Source organism: Cynoglossus semilaevis, chromosome 10, assembly GCF_000523025.1.
Source record: "Cynoglossus semilaevis isolate Cse_v1.0 chromosome 10, Cse_v1.0, whole genome shotgun sequence".
NCBI classification, from domain to species: Eukaryota; Metazoa; Chordata; class Actinopteri; order Pleuronectiformes; family Cynoglossidae; genus Cynoglossus; species Cynoglossus semilaevis.
The window spans coordinates 8,684,113-8,706,079 of NC_024316.1; the positions used below are offsets into that span (position 1 = coordinate 8,684,113).

Sequence of the window (21,967 nt, forward strand, 5' to 3'; positions counted from 1 at the left end):
TCACCATACAAAGTTATAGCAATAATTAGGCCAACGTCTCAATTTCCCCTTTCATCATCTAATTGATTTTGCATTTTAGAAATGCAAACGAGTTTGTATAAACTCGGTTGATGCAGTGGTAGAGCTTCACTGTGTAAACTACTGCTGATTGAGGGACCTGCTGAAAGAGATCCACTCAAATTCAAACTACATTACTTACTGGCTAAACAAAGTCATTTCATCCGCAATAAATACATTTGTTAAAACACACTATGATTCTGAGAAATGTCCTCCCTGCAGCTGAGATATAATGATGACATACATCAGAAGATTAATGGATGTGGTAATTCATGCAAGATGTTGCACTAAAGATTCAACAAGACAGAGAAGAAAACACAAGTCTTGACTTGATTAGATCACATCTTAATCACACTCATATTTTTCTTTATTAAAAGAGTACAAATGAGTAAAACCCTCTGCTGATATACAAGAACGTCATAAGAGAAAGAAAGTCATAAAACTGGAACTGTACTCACTGTGCCTGTGGGAATTCTGGCCTGTCTGAACAGTAGCCATTGTGTTTTGGCAGATCCCTCCGCAGCAGAGGGATGTGTTCTAACTTCACAATACTGTTGTTTTTGAACAGGTTGCTCTCCTTTCCCACAAACCTGATTAATGCCAGCGACACGCGCCGAGGCATTGCCAAGGCTTTTGGCATGTGGAGCGACGTCTCACCGTTCAGCTTCAGAGAGGTGCCAGCGGACCAAGAAGCCGACATTAAGATTGGTGGGTACTCTGCAGGTCAAGTCCTCAACAGATGTTCCCCGGCTCCAAGTTCCAGACTTTTGTTGTTCCTGGTTTTCTCTGCATGCGGCTCTAAAAATCTTTAAATCACATCACCGCAACTATATTACCAAGCTCATATTGGGGATGATTCATTATGCATAATGAAAGAAATGAATCGATGCGTAACAACTTCCATACATGTCAGGCCCATGGTGAAGCTGTCTAAATCATGCTTTATCTGTCCCTTTGGGTGCTCCTGCATACATTTTTTGGTGATCCTAAGAGGAATTTTTCATCCTGTGGGGGAAAACTAAAGAAAAAATATAACTTTTGAAATTTAACATTTATTTCAGAGAAAGGATTTCCCTCCCCAGCTCTGAGAAATATGTCTCCCTTTTGGTTTTGGCAGGATTCTACCCGGTCAACCACACAGACTGTCTGCAGTCCCATTTGCACCATTGTTTCGACGGCATCACAGGGGAACTGGCCCATGCATTCTTTCCCCCAACGGGGGAGATCCACTTTGACGACCACGAATACTGGATTCTTGGAAACATGCGTTTCAGCTGGAAGAAAGGCGCGAGTCTCCGGTGTTTGTAGAAAGTCCAAAGGTTGACAGAAGCAGCATAAATAAAAAATAATCTACAGTGTCTTTGTTGCAGGAGTTTGGCTCACAGATCTTGTCCATGTGGCCACTCACGAGATCGGTCATGCCCTGGGACTCATGCACTCCATGGACTCAAAGGCAATAATGCACCTCAATGCAACTCTGACGGGGCGTAAGCTCATCACACAGGATGATGTGTGGGGTATACAACGTCTTTATGGTACGCTTATGAATTCTACAGCTCCTTAAATGTTAAATGGCATCAAACCTTCTGAGCATCAGAGTCAGGTGTGTTGGATGGATGTTGCAACCAATTGTATTTCATTTGCTTCATGACCCCTGTTCACAAGATCCCAAACTTGATTGCTACATTGTCAAATTAGAACATGGCGATACAACATTGCAGACTCATAATTTAAAAAAATCAAACACTTAGAGCAGTGTCTTCCATGGTTGAGGCTTAGTTTCAGTTCTTGTAGATGTGTCCTAGTCAAGAGAGAACAGATGCTTCATTCTCCAAAGGAACTCTCCAACAGCAGAGCTCAGGTCACAGACAGAACACATCAACGGCACCGCAACCTGCCACGGTAGGAATTATTTCTCAGGCAGAAAGATTTCTGTTGATCTGCAGTTCTGTTGATAGGATGACTTATGACAAAGTTCTTTTTGGTGAATTTTACAGATGTAAATACATCACAGACTGAGGGGAAATCATGTGATGACAACCTGATGTAGTGTCTACTTAAAAAAAATCAAAAATGTCATCTAATTTGATTCCAATATTGAAAGATTTATCTTGATTTCATTTCTCATGCTGGGATCAGACAGACTTATTAAACACAGTGGTGCAAAACTTGTGATCAGTTTGGGTCTGGACTATCCAAAACTCCTTCGGATCGCCATAATAAAAAAATCCTTAGAAGTATCCAGAGTGTTCTGCTCGTGCCTGAGTGTTGTTCTCTGATCCTCCCCCCTCTCTTCTAGGATGTTTGGACCGGTTATTTATCTGTCCGGCCTGGACTAGGAAAGGCTATTGCGACAGCAAGCGCAAGCTGATGCAGAAGCACTGCCCATCCAGCTGTGATTTCTGTTATGGTAAGACGCAGCAGCAGCAAACAGCAGCAGTCCAGGGGGAAAAGGGGAGAGCTTTCTTTCAATTGAGCTGCTGTGAACTGTTTGCCAATGGAGCAACGGGAGCCAAAAGGTCCAGCCATGCAGAGCTGTGATTTTTAAGGAGAAATGCACTTGCTACTGGAGAGGAGTGAGTTAGTGGAAAGTTGGTGGAATTATAGGATCGTCAGTGTAGCACAGGTACCTACACATGGCTAGCTTCACATCACGTATTGATAATGCGTCAGCAGCTTTAGCCTTCTGAGGCTTAACGAAGGGTGTACTGATGTCAAGCCTCTGCAGCACAACAGGAAGTGGCTCCTGTCAGCCATCACAGCCCATGGACTGCTGCGGCCTTCTGAGACTTGAGTCAGCAACAAGGGGACAGCGAGGAGCACGGCAGAGAGGAATACGATTCCTGGCTCGCCATAATCTGTTCCTCATTGTTGATTGGGAGATGTTGTGTGCGGCTGTGGAAAATTCCTAAGTGAATCCAAACCCACTGGAATTTCAGACTGTGGCTTGAGGGTTAGAGACACACAAGGTCAATTTGGATTTTTGTGGCATTAACGAGAGTGACTGTTTTTTAAGCAGAATTTAGAATGATCACAGGGCTGGCTGTTGTTTTGTCCAAAACCAGATGGAAGATTGCACTGATAAGGCAATCACGGCGCCAACAGACATGTTTGCCTCCAGTAGTTGCTATGATAATATATTTTAAGAATGACATTTTGGGACTAAAAAATATGCAGAGCATCATGAAAAATTATTTTTGCTAATTACTGTAGCAGAAGCGCTGGGTAATTACTGTCTGGCGTCTTGGGCTGTAGCATTGATAAAGCTCTGACATCTGCATTTCTTCCTTTGAATCCACAGAATTCCCTTTTCCCACTGTGGCTCCCACACCGGCTCCTCCACGGACCAAACACAAGCTTGTCGTCGAGGGCAAGATGCTCACCTTTCGCTGTGGGAAGAAAATAGCTTCAAAAAAAGGCAAAGTGTAGTAAGTATCCTATAGGAATATCAGAATTTTTTTAAAAATAAAATGTCATGGAATTTTACACAACACACTGGATAAACTGAGATATGGTCTGTTCTCCTGGGTGACGTTCTGTCAGTGACTTGTCTATTGCTACACTGCTATTCCAGTGTCTCCCAGAGAAGTGTACTGATGCAGGTGACCAGCTAACTGTAATGCTCCTGGTGTGCTGGCACAGAGGCATTGATAAACAGTGAACAATGCTAAGTAGTTCTAGCGAAGTTAGGTAAGATTTAAGAGTTAATTTGATCTGAAATTATTCTAATTTATTGACACTCTTGTGTTTGAGGCCAGGAGGACTGATTAACTTTTACTAAGAACAAAACACGACTATTGTCACTTCTCAGACAAAGAGGTGATCTTAGTTTCAGCTGAACAAACCAGTTCTGATGTTTGTCAGACATTTACTCACCTTTTTGACTTCAGCTTTTCCCCTCCAATTCACATGGATGATTAAAGAGTGGGTGAAGTCATTCATTTGCCTAACTAGGCCGGAGCTGCTGTTTGCTGTCATTGAGCATCTGTCCAACAATCTGACTTCTATTCCAGCTGGTACAAAGACGACGAGCTGCTGGAGTTCTCTCATCCCAACTACATCTCCCTGAAAGACGACCACATCACCATAGTGGCCAACGCCATCAACGAAGGCACGTACACCTGCATCGTGAAGAAGAGAGAAAAAGTTCTCACTACCTATTCTTGGAGAGTGCGTGTGCGTTTTTGAGGGTAGTGCCAACGTCTCTGCACACTGAACAGGACACAGTAGCTATGTCTACATGGACACAAACAGTATAAAAGTCTGAGTAGAATGAAAGGGATTCATGTAAACATACCAGTTTACATCAAGGGAAGCTATCAGAGGCTCTGATACCATGTAAAAAAAACTACGGGAAAAACAAAGTGTGTTTAAAAATAACCCTGTTTCAGACTGGTGTTCCTGAAGTGGAGGCAGGGCAGATATTTCTTCTACAATTGTCATGTAATTAGACATCTGTAAGTGTGTCAGGTGGTTTAAACAAAGATTTGTTAGTATAGAAAATAAAAATATCCACGGGCCATCTGTTCCTCCTGCAATAACTAAATGACACACAGAGCACTGTATTTCAAAAGTATACATGTTACCAAGAGTAAAACCTATTGGTACAAACTGCCAAATGTTTCCCAAAGCATAATATAAACAGCCTTAGATTGGACATTAATATACCCTACGACTAGCCTATACAAAAAGCATCCCATGTGCGGCCCAGAGACAACCTCAGAGTGGTCCAGTCTGTGGGCATTTTAAAAAGTGCAGTTAAACCGGGAGAATTCCGATTGATGAGTAGTCATATTCCTACAGATGACAGACTAAAGGAGCAACACTCTCCTTAACTCAACAATGCAACTCATGACACATCTTGTGTGTTGGACAGTTGCATCTGTATATGTTAAAAGAATGTCAAAATTTTTATTTACCCTGCATGAACTGATAAATTCTTGTTTATTTCACCCCAAACTACAGGCTTATGTTGGGTTAATGAAAACATTCTGTTTTTCATTACTTTTACAAGGTTCAATCTTTTAGTCCAAATTATATAATCACTGAGTTTTCACAACTGAAAATATCTGGCCCAGGTGATTCTCTTGGGTTAAAAAGCCTAGCTCACAGTAGTTAATATTTGAAAATACAAAAAAAGAAGCTTCTGTATAATATTTGAAAAATGATTTAATTGTGGACAAGATCAAACCTCTCCAAGTCCAACAATTGGCTCCAAGGCTACGCTCTGAACACTGGTCTATGTAAACAGAGTAATTTTACTTTTCTCGGAGGTGAACTGTGATTGGAATCAGATCGAAAGAACCTTTGCACATGTAAACATAGCTATTAAAAACATGGTCACCAGGAGACCTCATTCACACGGGCACATATCAATGTTTTTTTTTAAGTCTCTCCAGTATTTACCACATAAATGTCTGTCATCGTTGTCATTGTATAAATGTATTTTAGTTTGCATATAATAAATGTTCTGTGACCAGTAGTATTTTAGTTAAAATACTACCTGACTGTGAAAAGCTGGTAATGAGACACTTTGTGGTTTCTCCTTCATTTGTTGATGAAAAATCCATGCAGCCCTCATCAGCTGTTTGGGAGAGCGTTCACTCCACACACACGAGTCTGGAAGTCTTCAAAGCTGCTGCTGATGCTAGGGTAGTAAAGGAGGGCTGGGGGGGAGCAGGGAAAGTGAAGCCTCCCAGAAGGTTTTATGTCGTCTCTACAAACAAACAAGGAGTTTTTAGCTGAACACTATTGTAAATTGTTTAATTCACTCTGCACACAGATGCCACGTTTTTCTAAGGTTGAAGAATATTTACTGAAGCATTTGCTTAGATGCATGTCACTTAAAATATTTACACTGTAAACAATCAGAATAAAGCCAAGATAAGCAATGTTGTCTACGGTCGTAAGAACAGCTTCAAACTCAAAACCACATATGGAACACCTCAGACGTCCAGCTTACTTTACTAGCAATGCTGTGAGGCCAGCAGCTTGTCTCCAGGGATCGAGCAGTCAGTTCCACGAGCCGCTCTCCTTCCAAGCTTATACAACACATCGGGTGTAATAATCTGCAGAAGGGCTCTGCTGGGGACAGAGGAGAGATAAAACTGATTAATGAACATTTCCATTCAGTCTTTACTCACAGTCCACAGAGCAGGGTATTTTTATCAATCTGTTCCAATGAGAAGAACCAGCAGCTTTGCAGCCAACAAGTCTGTACCATTTACTTTTCTTAAGCAACAAAAAAAAAAAAAAAACAGACAATTTATTGTTTTAACACTGAAGTTGCAGAGCCATTTCAAAACAAATGTGAGACAAAGTGTGGACCTCTCTTTCACTGGAAGAACAAAGTACACAGACCATGTGTGCGGAGCAGGGAATGACATCATTTGTTTGGACAGCATCTGTCAAATTGGGTTTAAGGCTGGATTCTTTTTTTTTTTGCATTAAAACTCCCTTGATTTTTTTTGCTCCCAGGGCATTGTGTGGTTTTGTTTATATAGCTTGTAAAGGTTTGTAAATACAGGGAAAATGGCAGACAAAACACAGTTTCAAACTTTATTTCTAAGAAAAATACTGCTCTCCTTTAATCAAGAGAGCTAAGAGTCCAAAGTGAAGTTCTAATATGCTGGATGGAAAACACAGCCAATGCTGCATCATTATACAGTAGCTGAGGCAGCCAGGAAATACCAAGCATTTACAAAATCTGCTCCTCTCACATGAAGTATAAAAGAGGGGAAAATACAGCAAAAGTCAAACACAGGAGCTGAACTTCTGGCAGATTTATTACCCTCTTCTATTTCAGAACTAAAAGGACCATATTTAAATCCTTGGGATGACATGAAAATACAGAGTGTAGCAGTGGAGAGGAGAAATAAGCCACTGGTCTTGCTGTGAAACAGTCTTGACACTTGGTTTACAAGTGTAAACCTGTGACTCCATCTTATCGATATAAGTCCCAAAATTCTTTGCACACTCTTCTTCAGCTTCACCACAGAGCATTCTGTAGTTTACGTGCTTAGAACTTAAGGCTGAATCCTGGACCGACTGCAGACGCTCCCTGGTTGCTAGTTGTCAGGTGAAATCCTGTGTCTTTGAGGTCATCATCACCCTAGGGAAAAAAAGAAAAGAAAAATGAAATGTGACTTTTGGCTAACTCTTAAATTTTGAATATATAGACGTCCCGCACTGTAATGTGGTTCGGCAGTCATGCCCTCAGTGCAATCCTGGGTTTTTAATATTTTAAATGTATTCTTGCACTGCTGATTTTTCACTCTATCGCAGGTTTTTGCAGTATATAAAACAGTTTCATTTTCCAATATTTTCATTATTTTAATGATAAAATAAACATTTTCTAGCCTAAGAAGAAAAAAAACAGTAAAAAAAAAATAGACACTTTATAACACATACATACAGAGTATCACAAGAAATAACCCCTACGTACAGGTAAGAGATCTATAAAAGTTTTTGGCCATATTTCATGCCCCACACTGCCTCCTATCAATATACGTAAATAATATAATAACTATTGCGCCACTACTTTGCAGTCTTTCGCCTATTGAGGGACCACTACTATTGCGCCACTACTTTGCAGTCTTTCACAGACCACTGTGTTTGATTTTCTTTTCCCATGAATGCTTAATTTTAAATATTTTTTAAACTTTTCTTGCTTTTCTTTGACAAATATACCTAAAATTATTTTTTATTCAAAGGTCAGTTTTTAAGTCATTTTTTTCCATTTTATACATCAACTAACTGTCCAACATTTGGATTTAACAAAGTTCATTGAAGTTATTTCTGGTTAAATTTAAATTATGTTTGTACAGATTGTTTGTGACATTATCTTCATGTAAAGTTTAGATTTTTGTACTTTGTGCACATATAGACACAAGGTAGTCATATAAGAGCATAAATCCAATCACCTGTTAAAAAAAAAACAAAAAAAAACCCAAAATGTATATTTCGGCCTCATTAACCTCTAAAAAAAAGAAAAAAAAAAAGAAAAGAACTTCAGGGTAGGTAGGACCACTGCTGAATCCATTAGGATCTACAGGGTGCTCATCATGGAAAACAAGAGTGAAATTTGCAGACATAAAGCAGAAGCCTGTAGGTCTTTAATCTATTTAACACAGACGCCGTACTCAAAGCCTGGTAGCCGTATGTCATGGAGAAAATAGAGCTGATGTTCTTACCAGGTGACTGTAGGCCAGGCCTCCCTCGGGTGGACGGGGACTGGTGCCTCTCTTCACCCTCTGCTGCTCGCTCTTGGCCGGCCAGGTGGGGAACATGGACGTGTCAATGGGCAGTGGCGTCTCTCTGAAGTACTCGTGCTTGAGGCCCTCGTCTGACAGAATCCTCTGACTGGGGCAGTAAGTCAGGAATCTGGAAAAGGAGCGGAGAGTGATGGACTTGATGGAAACGCTAATGTACTTATGAGACGTTTCATTCAAGAAACACAAGCAGCACAGATGGTTTACTTATTGTGGGAGGGTTTAATGCCGAGGCTGAACCTTTGGTGTGTTATTTAGTGGTTGATGTCATTATTCTGTATATATAGTCTTAGTAAATGATGTAACATTTATGTGCTGCTTCTTCCATCTAAGAAACTGGTTGGGATTATATAATCAGACAAAAACCACAGGAGTGTTTGGTTGTTTACAGAGGGATCGCCAGGAGGAGAAGAACTAAAACATACTGAATATATTTGTGAGCTTTACTCCATTTTTAGTTATGCTCCAAACTGCCTGTTGCTGTCTCATTTTATTTTGTGATAAATAAAAATATAAAATAAATGCTAACTGATTGGTCCGTTACTGAATTGTTTTATTATTCGTCAGTCCATGAACTGTACACAGTAATTTCATGTGTCAGCTTCTAGCAGCAGAAGCTCAGCTACAGACAAACATGTGTCACTAAAGACACATAATTACAATATTAAAAAAGCAAAAAAGCTTCCTTTTTTTTAACAGTCATGGTAATGAAATTTCTGTCTACAATAACAAAATCATCCCACATGTGACAAAGTTTTCTTTACAGCTCATTTTTGAAGCCTCTTTTATATATAAACTACAAATCCTAAGTAATCACGTTCCACTGAAAGAGATGCAACACAGTGACTAATACTAAATATGACCATTAGTCTATTTTCCATGAGCATGGTCAACATGTGGTCAAAATAGCAATTCTTTTGCTACCAAGTCAGTTATTACTTAAAAAAAAACTATGCTGTCTTTGCGCAAGCCTGTTACACTACTGGCGCTAATAAGAGAATGTAAACAGACACTGGAGGCCCACGCTGTTATCTGAGGAAGATAAGCTACTTGTGTCTAAATTATAGTTTGCTTTGAATGTCCAGGAATGTGTGCTTCTTCCTGTGTCTGTGATTACTCCTCCAAAGGCCTGTCGAGGGTAATCAGGAGACAGAGAAGTTTTGACACCAAGAAAACTGAGGGAGTAGAACTTTGTAGAACTTTGAGCTTTGTTAAGATAGAACAACACTAATACCATTACCTCCCACAACCTGTGTTATGGCTACAAATATTGCTCTTCCCTAAGTTTGAAGAAGAAAAAAATAAAAAAGAGAATTAAAAGAAAACTGTGGGGGCAGTGGAAGAGTTGCTTTCACCTTCAAACACTGGTCTGGTGTGATAGTCCAAACAACTCTGTTATATTCACCTGCCAACCTAAATCTTTGGACCTTTATTATACTGCTCAGACTGCAGGATTTAAAGGAGGTCTAAGGTGTTGACCTTCTGCTGTCTGACTCGGCCCCTGACTAAACGCTTCATGACTTCTGACAGCTGGAAGGCTTCAGTGAGGCTGGCCACCTGCCAAACTTCCACTGAACCCAAATCCCTCTCACAACACAGCCAACATGTTGTTACCATCCTCAGCAACTGGGAGGTGAGGCCAGCCGTACGGTTTTGTCGTTTGCAGGTGTAGGCAAACGTCTCTGTGGGTGGGTGAGGTTCTGAGAAGGAGTGGAGAAAATGTGTCTCTGCTCCCTGTGAAGGCTCAACAATGCTGATGAGTGGAATGTGCAATGAGTTATGGACCTATCACTGTCTGTGCGAAAAGAGGATTTTCCGCATTAAACCTGTGTTTTCTACAACATTTTCCTGCAGAGTGGAGCATCACCATGGTGAGCCTGCATGTATGAGTGGGAGAATCAGAACAGGGGGATGGAACGGGCCTGTTGCTGAGGTATTCTGATGTATTACCATTCCACTACTGCTGTCATGTTCTAAGTCCACTTGCCAGGAAATGCACTGACTAAATAAGGAGATCTGGAAAGAATAACTGAATTTGACAGAGAATTATGTCCATTCGAGTTGAGCCGTTTCCACTGTAGGTGTGAAGCTGATCTGTTACTGATATAAGCGTCTGACCCCTGAGCCACATCCGTTTTTCTTTATATTTACACCTTTTGTTTGTTTGGTAACTGCGGATACTAACTGCTTATGTGGATTTTTTTCTTAAATTTAAAAAAAATTGAGTGGCTCAACAGTCCTTGATCACAGTTGATCGATTCTCCTCTTTACGAAGTGACAGATATTTTTAACAGGAGACAGATGTGAACTGCAGGCAGACTTGTCAAGGACACACACTGCGTCTACTAAGCCACACGTTTCATAATTTGTGCAGAGTGACACACAGCCAGAAAATACATGGACCAGAGCACATGTCTCTCTAAGGACAGACATATTCTTCTGCATGCATTTTCAAATTTGTTTGATTTACACACTGCCTGTAAATGAAGAATGGAGTGAATCGCCACATCTATTCTTTTTAGTTCCTAAAGAATTTACAGACATGCATCATTTTTTTCTGGTTATGAGTTTGAATATGAAATGAAGACTTTGACACCAGTTAGAAATCTCTTAACTTTTCAAACACGAGGTGTCTTTGAAAAATAGATCATTTAAAATACAGTAACAAAAAGAAGTAGAGTAAAGAAATAGTTCCATGTCACACAGGACCATGACAGTTTTTAGAAATCCTACTTGTTCATAAGGTCGAAGCCCTGGTCTGAGAGCAGTGCTCCAAATCGCTTTCGCAGGTTGTTGTATGGAAACTCGTTGAAATTCATCTTTTTCACAGCAGGCAGCTCGTTGTAGCCAGGCCAGATCTTCTCACTAGGAGTTCCCAAATCCTACAGGTGAATAAGAAGTGAACAGACACAATGTTATTGCTAGAACATGTGCATTTGAGATTTCTTTTAGGCAAGTGTTTCTTTTGACCAGGGACATTTTGCAATGGATGAATGTTTCAGTACTTCAACAGAACACCTGCGCAGGATGTTGAGGGAAGTGACATCAGTCAGTGCACTGCTGTAAAGCTTTAGCTGGATCATTTAGGAAAGGAAGAAAGGAACGTGAACTACTCGTAACACAGCACACCACTGCACAACAAAATTTGAACTCTGCTTTTAAACAATCACAAAATTGAGCAGGTGGAGCAATGTGTGGGGACAGTAGCATGCTCAGACCACCTTAGTGGTAACTTGGCAGCTGGTGGCCCACTGGCTGCTTCCTTAAGTGCCAAGCCACCACTGCCCTATCTGTTGAGTGTTATCCCTCTCTCTAGCCATACAGTTGTATTTCTACCTTCACCATTAATACTCTTACACTTTTTTTCCAGTGTTGTCTCACCACTGATCAGGTGCAATTTCTATCAAATTTGTTTCTAACATTTAGGAGGGTTTGTACTAAGGCCAGTCGTTCAGTACACATTTCACCCTCCATCAATTTCTCTGGCTGATCTGACATCAAACAACAGCTCCCTACTGTGGCACACTGCAAAACTGCAGCTATGTCGGCAGTGTTTAAAGGCGGTTCAGTTAAGAGTGTAATAGTGAGCTCGTGTTTATTTATTGAGTAAAAATAAATTCAGCACAATTACCTTAAAGATCTTCTGTATTTGGTCCAATTCAGATTTCCCAGGGAAAAGAGGTTTCTGGGTCAGGAGCTCGCCAAAAATGCAGCCCACTGACCACATGTCCACAGCTGTGGAGTATTCCTGCGGGGCGAAGAACAAACAGCAAAAGAGAGAAGTCATTGTTTCTGGCAGCGCTCTTAGGTTGAGGTCGACTTGGGTTTGTTCATGGTTGTGCACTGACAGAATGATAGACCTCTGTGGCTAGGTTCTGTAACTTATACTTTAATAGTACTGATTATGTTACACTACTGGATATGTTGCTTCCTTTTATACCAAGATAAGGTATATTACCACTTCAAAATACAGAATATGAGAATCAAATAAAATGATTTAACAACACTTATCGTGCAAATTTAATTCACAACCTATGAATTTACTAAAGCTGTGCAATATAGAGAAGTGGTGTGGGGTTGAATTCTAACCTTGGCGCCAAGCAGCAGCTCTGGTGAGCGGTACCACAGTGTGACAACTACAGGGGTGTATGGCTTCAGGGGTGAACCATACTCACGGGCCAAACCAAAGTCACCAACCTGTAATAAAAAGAAGAGGATCAATACTGTAGGACTTCAAAAGTTCATTCATTTTTCAATATTATAACCCATTTCACATAATCTGTCGTAGCATCACAAATGTGTCATCTTAAATCTAAGAGAGTGAATTTTCCTTGCTGGTTTCGTCACCTCACATAAAATTAACTGAGACAAACGTCTGCACAGCCCTGGTTTATTTAGGCACAGGCCGAGTCTGTCAGACGTTTTGCCAGAGGTTTACGCTCTAATTGACTTTAAATAATCATGTGCTGTTTGTGCAAGTGTGCTTTGGTGCTGCTGGCTTGTGGAAAAGTTGTACATCATTGAAAGATTGACTAAAGGGAAAACTTGCGAGTTTGTGTGTAATCCACTGAACAAGACAAAATAGATTTTAATAGATTATGTACCATTGTGTATTTAGCGTTATACAATGCCATTTTTTTAATGGCAAAACGTAAAAAACATAAATGTATCATATAAATGAATGAAGTGGTTTTAATATTATTCTTTTACCACATAATATGTGCCAAATACTGCAGGTGTGGGGCTTTGTTGAACAAAATTTGTCTTATTGTCCTATTTGAGCTTTCCATGAATTATAATGATGAAGCTGAGAAAGACTTTTTTTGTACTAAATAATTAGGTTTCTGTAAACCTAAAAGGTTAGAGCTGAGCAGCAATTCAACAACAGTATAATTCCTTCACATATCTGTACATTCTCAGTGGAAGTTTCAAGTGTGGCTGTAGCCAAGCAGTCGAAGGACACAACACAGAATTAAGAATTTCAAAAGCCTCCTCTGGAAAAAAAGTTTCTTGGTAATAAATAAATAAATAAATAAATAAATAAAGGCGATAAAAAGAGAAAGGATGAAATGGTACAAGAAAAGTAACATTGTTTAAAGCCTGTTGTGGTGGAGTGTATTCACTCAGATGTATAAAATATCTGGTCTAACTGGACCAGTGTCAGTGGGGTCTTGCTGTGTGGGACCACAGAGAACTGCAGTGCGGGCATACCTTCAGGATGCCCTTGTGGCTCAGCAGCAGATTAGACGTCTTCAGATCTCGATGCAGGATCCAGTTGTCGTGGAGATGACGGACTCCGCGGAGGAGCTGAATCATCAGAGTCTTTACTTCACCTTAAAGACAAAATTCCACCATCCATTCATCATTGTTCTAACACAGTAAATACATATAGAGTAGACACACAGTAACAGATGTGAAACACAGACATCACCCTGCTGGTATTTGTCAGTTTCAGTGACATACAGATACATCTACAGCCAAAATGTGATTAATCAGATCAAATATTTAAATAATTTCACAACAGAACTTATTAGACAGCTGTAGAAATAAGGCAAGGCTTGGCAACAATTATAATAATAACAATAATCACCTGGCAAGAAAGGCTGCTTCATGGTTTCCATCAGACTCTTTAGGTCGTGTTCTACGTAGTTCATCACGATGTAGATCTTGTCCATGTTGCTTCCAACAACAATTTCCTGAAAAGTGAAAAGAGGAAAAGTTAATAACGCAAGAGATTAACCAAGGAACAACAGGAATAAAATACAGTTATCCTTCAAAGACAGACTCACCCTGACTGTGACAATGTTTGGGTGTTGAGCTTTCAGAATAGTATTGATTTCTCTTAAAGAGGTGATAGGAAAACCCTCCTTTTCCTTCTCCATCTTCAGCCTCTTCAGTGCTACAATTTCATCTGCAAATCAAGACATGTACTGTAACATCAGCCAACAGCCTCCTAATGTTCAACTTGTTTAATTTCGTACCTGTTTTTTTGTCCTTGGCTCTGTAAACCACACCGTAGGTTCCTTCCTCTATTCTGTTCAGACACTGAAATTCCTCAACACTGCGACAACCCTGAAAAGGATTAAATAAAACAGCAACAATTAAACTGACAGAGAGCCACATCACACCACTGATATGCAACATGTAGCCACATTATGTGCACTATTTATGTTTTAGTCATTTGTAATGAGGTAAATGTGTGCGAGTAAGTAACTAACCTGTAAACCTGGCAGATATTTGGGCAGTTCTTTCTTTAACTCCACAGGTGAAATTGGAGGAGAATCCGGTATGTAGTTCTCTTCAGGGGTCGGTGTATTGGAGTGGGTCTGAGACTGAGGCGTGACATCTACCTCTCCTGCATCTCCATCTTCATCTTCTTCATCTTCCATTTCTTCACCACTCTCCTCCGTGTCATGGTCAAAACGAGACTCAGGAACTGTGGGGAGAATGGAAAAGACTTCAACATTCAAAATTAAAAAATGATCTGATGATTTATTTATCCTTGATTAGATTGTGCTGTATAGATAAGCATGAAAAGTCTGTGTATGTAAATGTTAAAAAGGCAACCTCACTTATGACATTGCAGGGTTTCCTGGATTTTTCTGTTGCTACTTAAATATTGCAGTCACTGCTACAGAATTGAGGCATGCACACGACAATAGTCCACCAGCTAGCATTACTTAAACCTTGTCTGTGGAAAAAATATTGTACTGCAACAGGGTCATGTTTTTGACCCGCCAACCCTGCTTAAAAAGGGGGAAATACTTTTTATCAACTCTCTTAGCTTAAAGGTTAAGGAAAGACGAAAAGACAATTTGTCTTAATGTAGGTTTACAACAAATGACAAACTAAAATTAGATTAATTGCTCCTTTCATCTTTCACCTCTGTAGTAATGTATGTATGTCAAGTATGAACATCTGTATTGTGTTTTTCCATATTTATTACAATTCTTTTTAGTACAGTGGTACACTAACCTGCAGGTATATGATTTCCATTTTCCCTCTCTTCGTCAAACTCTTCCTCCGATTGCTCATCTTCACTTATATCCTCTATAAAAAAAGGAAGTGCCTTTCTTTATGTGTAGTTGACAGGAAACACTAACCGTTAGTGTGGCAGATTTTAGTTTTACCTGCACTCTGCTCAGACCGTGCTGAGCCTGACACAGAGTCGTCTTCCTCCTCATCATCTTCCTCTCCTTCTCCACCCTCACTCTGGCTGCTGGACTCTTCTTCCTCTTCACCTTCATCCTCCTCTTCAGAGCCTGAACCTGACGCTGGAAGAACACAAAATAAATAAAATCAAATGAATGACTTTTCATTGTGTTTTTGTCATTCCTGTGCTGCAACTTTTTTCCCCACAAAATCATTTATATGTCATTTCTCTTGCATCAAGTTCTGTCCACGGAAATGTTGCCTGGTCGCTTAGGAATTGGAGATATAGCCGGTTGGACAGAAAAATTCTAAGATGATTTTTTTTAATTACCTAACGAGGATTCTGCAGAACTGGTCTTTCTCTCACTGTCACTGATATCCTGAAGGTCTGCAAGCAGGTCCTTGGTATCTGGCTTTTCCTCTAGAAATGCTATGGACAAATAGCAAAAAAAAAAAAACTCAAAATGAAAACTTTGGTCAGCTCAAAAGGATTATTGTATATGTAGAAAAGACACATGCAGAAAAGCTCACGGGCAGTTTTACGTTGCTCAGTGTGCTCAGATCTTTCTCTAGGAACACGGACAGGACTGCGGCTGCGGTGACTTTGTTTTGTCTTTTCACCATACTCATCAGGAAGCATGCGGTGATGGGAAGGCTCTGTGCCAAGAAACATTAATTATTTGTGTCTATTGGTTTTAATTCACACATATCTTCATCAATGTATTGGAGGATCAAGCTGTAAGTTCAGCTTTACATAAATTGACAGCAAAAGGATACTGCTCATGAGGGCAAAGTGAAACGCATCTGTTGTCATTAATTAATGCCTAAATTTATAAACTGACCATCTCGTCGAGATACTCTTTCTTTGCGACGTTCTTCATTTCTCCTCTCTCTTTCCTTCAAATCTCGGTGCTCTTTCTGCTGTTCTCGCAGCTTTCGATCACGCTCACGTTGTCGCTCTGCCTGCTCTAAACGCTCTCTGTGGTTTGACAACAAAAAATAATCGCTTTTTCAAAAAGTTTGGCCATGAGGAGGGACTTGTCTGCACCACGATACTTATCTGTAGTAATCAGAGATTCTTACACTAACCTCTCTCTTCGTGAATGAGCTCTGGCATCTTCCCTTCGTTTCTGTCTCTCCCACTCTCGCCTTGCTTTGTCTTCCTCCCACTGACGTTTCCTGCGATCACTCTCTCGCTCTTTTTCTTTTTCTTTGGGTCGTGACCTTTTCCCTGCCAGAAAAGAACAATTAATCAAACTACTGTATCACCTAGGTACAATTCAAAGCACACATCTGTGATCATTAGCTGCCTATCCATACCTCCATCATCAGAATGACTGCGATGGCGTCTTTTATCTTTTCGCTTCTCCTCCTTTCTGTTGTGAGATTTGTCTTTCCGTGCAATTAGCTGTGGAGGCTTGATTGCTAAGGATTCATCCTCCTCACCTCTGTTAATCAAAAAAAGTGTTTGACTTAAGGTACTTAAGGTCATGGTTACTTAAGGACATTCAACAGATGTATACATACAGAATGGTCTCACAATGTGCCTGACAATAAACACCTTGAATCTTATTGGTTCTTTAAAATGTCTTAGTACCTGTCCTCTGTTGAGTCTTGCCTTGTGTAAGGGGAATTACGAATTGTTATTTCCATTCTTGGATCACGAAGTTCTCCCTCTTCCGGAGTATCTCGTTTTGAATCCCGATCATCCGCCTGTGGGACAAGGCTTTCAGAGTGCTGGAAGAGGAAAATGAAAACATATCGTGAATGAAAGTGTTAGAATAAGTTTATTTATTTTAACATTTATTTTAATATATAGAGACTAGTGGTGAGAGTTTGAATGATTTATATCCAGGACATTTGGCCAGCTGCAAAAGATATAATCAGTCCAATTTTTCTAAACCAAACAACATGCCCTTTCATATAACTATGTCATGATGTTAAACACAACGTTTGTCATTTGAAAATTACATTTACGGTGAAATACTTTACATTTTTCGGGGGCTTGGTGTCTGTTCTCTCTTCTTGTTCGCGTCTGCGTTTTTTCTCAAGTAGAATCTCATCCAGAGTTTTTACTTTCCAAGTGTCCTTTTCGTCCCCCATCAGCGTCCACTCTGCGCCACCTGGTGTCCACACACAAAATATACAATTATTTTATACAGCATTTTATTTAAACACAATATTTAGATTCAGATGACTTCGCATAGTACATCCTACGAAACTACAATGTAACTTGCGTGTGACTTCTACAAAATAATCTGAATGGTTAAATTAAAATTTTAACTTGTGCATATCCTAACTTGGGACATATTTCTAACTGAATATTTAGGTGCACAGAGTTGTTATTAAAATCATGCCACATGGCAAGGTCGGGTGTTGACGTTTAGCTGTCGTATAGAAAAACAGACGGGACATTCAGGACACCCAAAAACTCGTCAGCGTTGTAAACGAAAAAACAATTCACACGTACAGTCATTATAAAGTATAACTGTAAAGCCATTTCTCATTACATAGTAACTCAATGTACCGTTCAGGGAAGCGTGATGCTAACGCAGTAGCTCCGCGGCAATAGCTAGCAAAACAAGCGCGGCCCTAAAACAACGTTCACGGCTAAGTGGATTAATTCAAAATGAGTATATGTAAGTGGAAAACGGAAAAGAACTATAAAACGAGTAGCCTAAGTCAAACACGAATATTAAAATACATATAATACGAGGTTAATAAATGTCCAGAATGTTATAACAAACCTTTTGTACGCGCAGCGCTGTTATGAGCACACCGGAAGCAAGACAGTCAACAGAGCTAAGCCAAAAACAACGTTTTGGCAACATTGCCGCCCACTGGTGTGGAGAGTAGGCTACGGCTTGCATTTTTGAGAGTTGAGTTGATGTTGACGAGACACTCTTCAACTCGCTTGCAATAGTTTTACTGAAAGTAATTTACTCTTCTATAGAATACAACACTACAGATGGGACCACTGATCGTCCTTTTGTTTTATTTTACTATATATTTACCTCATTAACACTTCATACACAACATGGGCCTCAGATGCAAAGTTTAAATTTACAAATCCACACAATATCTTTTAGTGATCCCTGGTTGTTTCCTCATGAGTCCGTTGACAATATGAAAACATGATTTGTTTCAGTGTTTGTACACACAGTAATTTTAAAATGCCCATTGAATTCTCAATTCATTAAGCCTAGGGTGAAGCACCATTGCTGCCTAACCAAGACTACCAGATTTGACATTGTGTAACAAAGATAATCCTGGGGAGGTTAGGTTATACAAAAGTTTGCTTAGGTAATCCAAATAATGTATTTATTTTGTCACGTACACAGGATATGCAAGGACGGCTACAATACTTAAGCCTGAATTGCTCTTTATCAGTGTGTAACAGTCATATCAGGATGTAAAAGACTTACAGCGCAGCCCGTGAATTTATAACAGGATGACCTTAGTAAACACAAAGATTGGGGTCAAGGTTTCAAGAGTTGTAGGCTTGTCAGTCTCAGTTGTGTCTTTAAAAGTGCCGCAAGCCAGAGCTTCATGGACGGAGTGTTTACCACCACTGACTCAGGTGAGCATAGATTTTATTTTTACTGGTTTCTTGTCGGAAATACAATTGTTAAATCACTGATTGTTGAATCTCATTATCAAAAGTCACATGTTTTTTTTCAAACAGATTAACTGATTGCTTAGAATTATACTTCAAGCAAGATTTCAAATCACATAGACAAAAAATGCATTAAGTTCTGTGTGTTTTGAGAGGTAATCAAGTTGTTACTCATTAACAACACTTTGTCCTCACTTTGTCAGAGTGTGCAAGACTCCGTGTGTCCCGGCTGAGCAGTAAAACTGTGGATAAACAGTAAGATCTTTCCTCATGGAGCCCAGCAATACTCCCAATGTCCAGTATGACCGCTGGAATGAAGACAATATCAACATGGATGTAGATGCATCCCAGTCTACTATGACAAGGTGAGAACCATACAGCAGAGTTGATAAATTGATCATAATTAATAATTCAAAATGATCTAAGAGCCAAATGCATAGCCCATGACAATTTTGCTGTGATGAAGTCAATATGTTGCATGAACCACACTTATTGCAATATAATTGCATTTGTAAACATAAAAACCAAAGAATTTAAAAGATAACTTGCAACAGTGAAAAGTCGAATAATAAAATACATTTTTTTGTAAAATTAAGAACAACAGCAACAACATATAAAGGTCAGCTAAAGTTTAGATGATCAATACAGTATAAATGTCAAAATATGTGAAAGAATACTAAGTATTACATACACAGAAGTATTAAAAGTTCTTAATAACAGCTCAGCTTACAAAATGATTTTGAAAATATTTCTCCAATTTAAATAAAGCACAAGATTAAACATGAAAGTAAATCTATAATCTTTATTCAGGAAAAAAAAAGACAAAATGGTCCAAACAGCAAAATAGACTAATGCTAATGATATCAGACACCACGAACCAGATGTATAAGGATTTAAACCAAGTACTGGCATTTGTCACAATGAAACTAATGCATTGTTAAATATTAATTTATGTCACAAGACCAACAACATACCATTATCAGTCACATACCTTAATGCTACAAAATGTTAGAAAAGCACTGTTTAAGTTTTATACTCTTTAACCTTGATTTCCTTCTTTCCTGACAGACTCTACAATAGGATGTGTGTGGGCAGCACTGGGATTGCAATGAAAACAGTAGGAGCACTGGTTGCACTGGTTTTCATCTACATCCTAGGATATACCACAGGATATTATGCCCACAGGTGCAGCTAAAGAAGTTGTTGGAGAACCATCCGTCCAAGAAATGCCTGTTGATTTCATGCCAGAAATAGCATAAATCTGAGATTTTTGTTAAAATACAGCAGTTATATTTCCCCAGTTCATTCTGTTAAAGTTTCTTTTACTGATGTTTTCCAATTGTTTTGTTATGCTAAACACCTGGAAGTTGTGTGAACACTATTCTTTTTGGCAATAAAATTAAAATGCTATCCATCCATCCATCCATTTTCATCCACTTATCCGTTACCGGGTTGCGGGGGCAGCAGTCGCCACCCAAATCACATTGCACCGTACCTAAACCTTCCTGCGGGTGGTGAGTCCACTGGAAGGTATTAACCGCCCTAACCGGGATTCGAACTTGTCCAGGAGGTGAACCCTGGGGTTCCACACCAATGACAGAGACATTGCCTCTGGGCCAAAGCGCCACTAAAATGCTATAGTTATGGAAAAGATTTGAGCACATATTTTAAAGTATATAAGAACTGTTTGTTATGTTAGAGCATACATGTCAAACTCAAGGCCCGGGGGCCAAATGTGGCCCGCCAAGCCGTTTTGTGTGGCCCGCGGGAGCTTAACCTGGGAAATTAAAAGCTTTTTTTATTACATCTTTTTTTTTAATTGATCATCTTTAAATAAAGAAAGTAAATGGATATGACTGGACTTTTTCTTTGAATGAAGTAAATTAGTAAAAATTAAGTTATTTCCCACTGCAGCCTAGACCGGGCGTTGGGGACCTCTGATCTATACAGTCTTCCATTTACAACCGGCCCTTCAAGTGGAACTGTATTGCTGATGTGGCCCCCTGGTGGAAATGAGTTCGACACCCCTGTGTTAGAGTATCTGTGACTCACCTTGAGGAAATATGATGTAGTAAAATGTTTCGTATACAGGAAGGGAACAGTGGTAGCGACTGTGATTAAGGTCAATAAAACAGAGGAAATTGCTCCAGTTCTGTGATGAGTGGGGACAACAGTCCAGGGGACACACACTAAAAATGTTTCCATCAGGTGTACTCTTAAATGGGTGACTTCATGGCACAACATCACTGTTTAATAATTAATCAAATAAATTCAGCCCAAGAACAGTGATAGGCCCATCATATGTACTAAATGCGACAAAAACTGAACTTTTCCTGCAACATAGAAAAACTGAGGTGTTTTTCATAACACTTTTGCAAGTATAAGTCAATGCAGTGTAACAATTAATACCCATAATGCAACTGTAACGCAAAACAACATTGCAAATCTTAAAATTGAAAATTTACTATTTTTAAATAATATCTTGGGAGGGGGGGTATGGTCTGGTTCAGAACCAAATTCAAACACAAACATTTATTGAATTTTAAATAGTTTTTTAATCATTTTGCTGATGTCAGCATTGGGACTCACCTGTGCATGAAACAAACTGCAACAAATTCAAGTGCCTAAAAGTGATTGTTTTTCAAAATAAAATACAATTTAGACTAACACAAAAAAGAAGAAAAAGAAGAAAATTTTGTTCTTTCTATGCAACCCCTACCAAAGTATCCAAGGTAATAATGGCAATAATCCAAGTGGTTGACACCTATTATATATATTTGAATCTTTAATTGATATAAACTCAAACTGTACATACATTCTCAGAGTTTAAAAACTACTGTATGGGCTACATGAGATCCATTACAATAAATAA

At 39.4% G+C, this 21,967-nt stretch overlaps 2 protein-coding genes across 7 annotated transcripts in view; one reads left to right on the plus strand and one right to left on the minus strand.

Annotated features, from left to right (window-relative positions):
- mmp23ba (matrix metallopeptidase 23ba) overlaps positions 1–5,586 on the plus strand; it is a 9,106-nt gene extending 3,520 nt beyond the window's left edge. For both annotated transcript variants that reach the window (XM_025059203.1, XM_008318619.3), the window contains exons 3-8: positions 626–765; positions 1,175–1,342; positions 1,428–1,592; positions 2,357–2,467; positions 3,359–3,485; positions 4,071–5,586. In XM_025059203.1, coding sequence (XP_024914971.1) covers positions 626–765; positions 1,175–1,342; positions 1,428–1,592; positions 2,357–2,467; positions 3,359–3,485; positions 4,071–4,245 — 886 coding nt within the window. In that variant the 3' untranslated portion in view covers positions 4,246–5,586. The remainder of the gene's footprint in view (positions 1–625; positions 766–1,174; positions 1,343–1,427; positions 1,593–2,356; positions 2,468–3,358; positions 3,486–4,070) is intronic.
- A 1,015-nt stretch (positions 5,587–6,601) lies between these two features.
- cdk11b (cyclin dependent kinase 11B) lies at positions 6,602–18,343 on the minus strand. 5 transcript variants are annotated; one of them, XM_008318616.3, is made up of 20 exons: positions 18,227–18,343; positions 17,472–17,602; positions 17,077–17,216; positions 16,800–16,927; positions 16,569–16,710; positions 16,322–16,485; positions 16,023–16,136; positions 15,811–15,909; positions 15,458–15,601; positions 15,303–15,377; positions 14,546–14,763; positions 14,309–14,399; positions 14,117–14,238; positions 13,918–14,023; positions 13,539–13,660; positions 12,417–12,524; positions 11,959–12,075; positions 11,061–11,209; positions 8,250–8,439; positions 6,602–7,168 (listed from the first exon to the last, which is right to left on the minus strand). In XM_008318616.3, exons 2-20 carry the CDS (start codon positions 17,580–17,582, stop codon positions 7,076–7,078), a joined length of 2,433 nt encoding a protein of 810 aa, XP_008316838.1. In that variant the 5' UTR covers positions 17,583–17,602; positions 18,227–18,343; the 3' UTR covers positions 6,602–7,075. The 5 variants fall into 5 exon arrangements, with proteins under 5 accessions (XP_008316838.1, XP_008316836.1, XP_008316840.1 ...); XM_008318614.3 differs by having other exon boundaries at positions 16,011–16,136; XM_008318618.2 differs by having other exon boundaries at positions 16,322–16,458; positions 18,227–18,342.
- Positions 18,344–21,967: the final 3,624 nt, after the last annotated feature.

Coding starts and splice junctions, on each gene's coding strand:
- cdk11b (XM_008318614.3), bottom strand. CDS start 17,582: ATGGGGGACGAAAAGGACACTTGGAAAGTAAAAACTCTGGATGAGATT. Junction 16,711..16,799: donor CAGTCATTCTGATGATGGAG/GTATGGATAGGC, acceptor CTTTTCTGGCAG/GGAAAAGGTCACGACCCAAA. Junction 14,239..14,308: donor AGCCAAGGACAAAAAAACAG/GTACGAAATTAA, acceptor CTTGATTTGCAG/ATGAAATTGTAGCACTGAAG.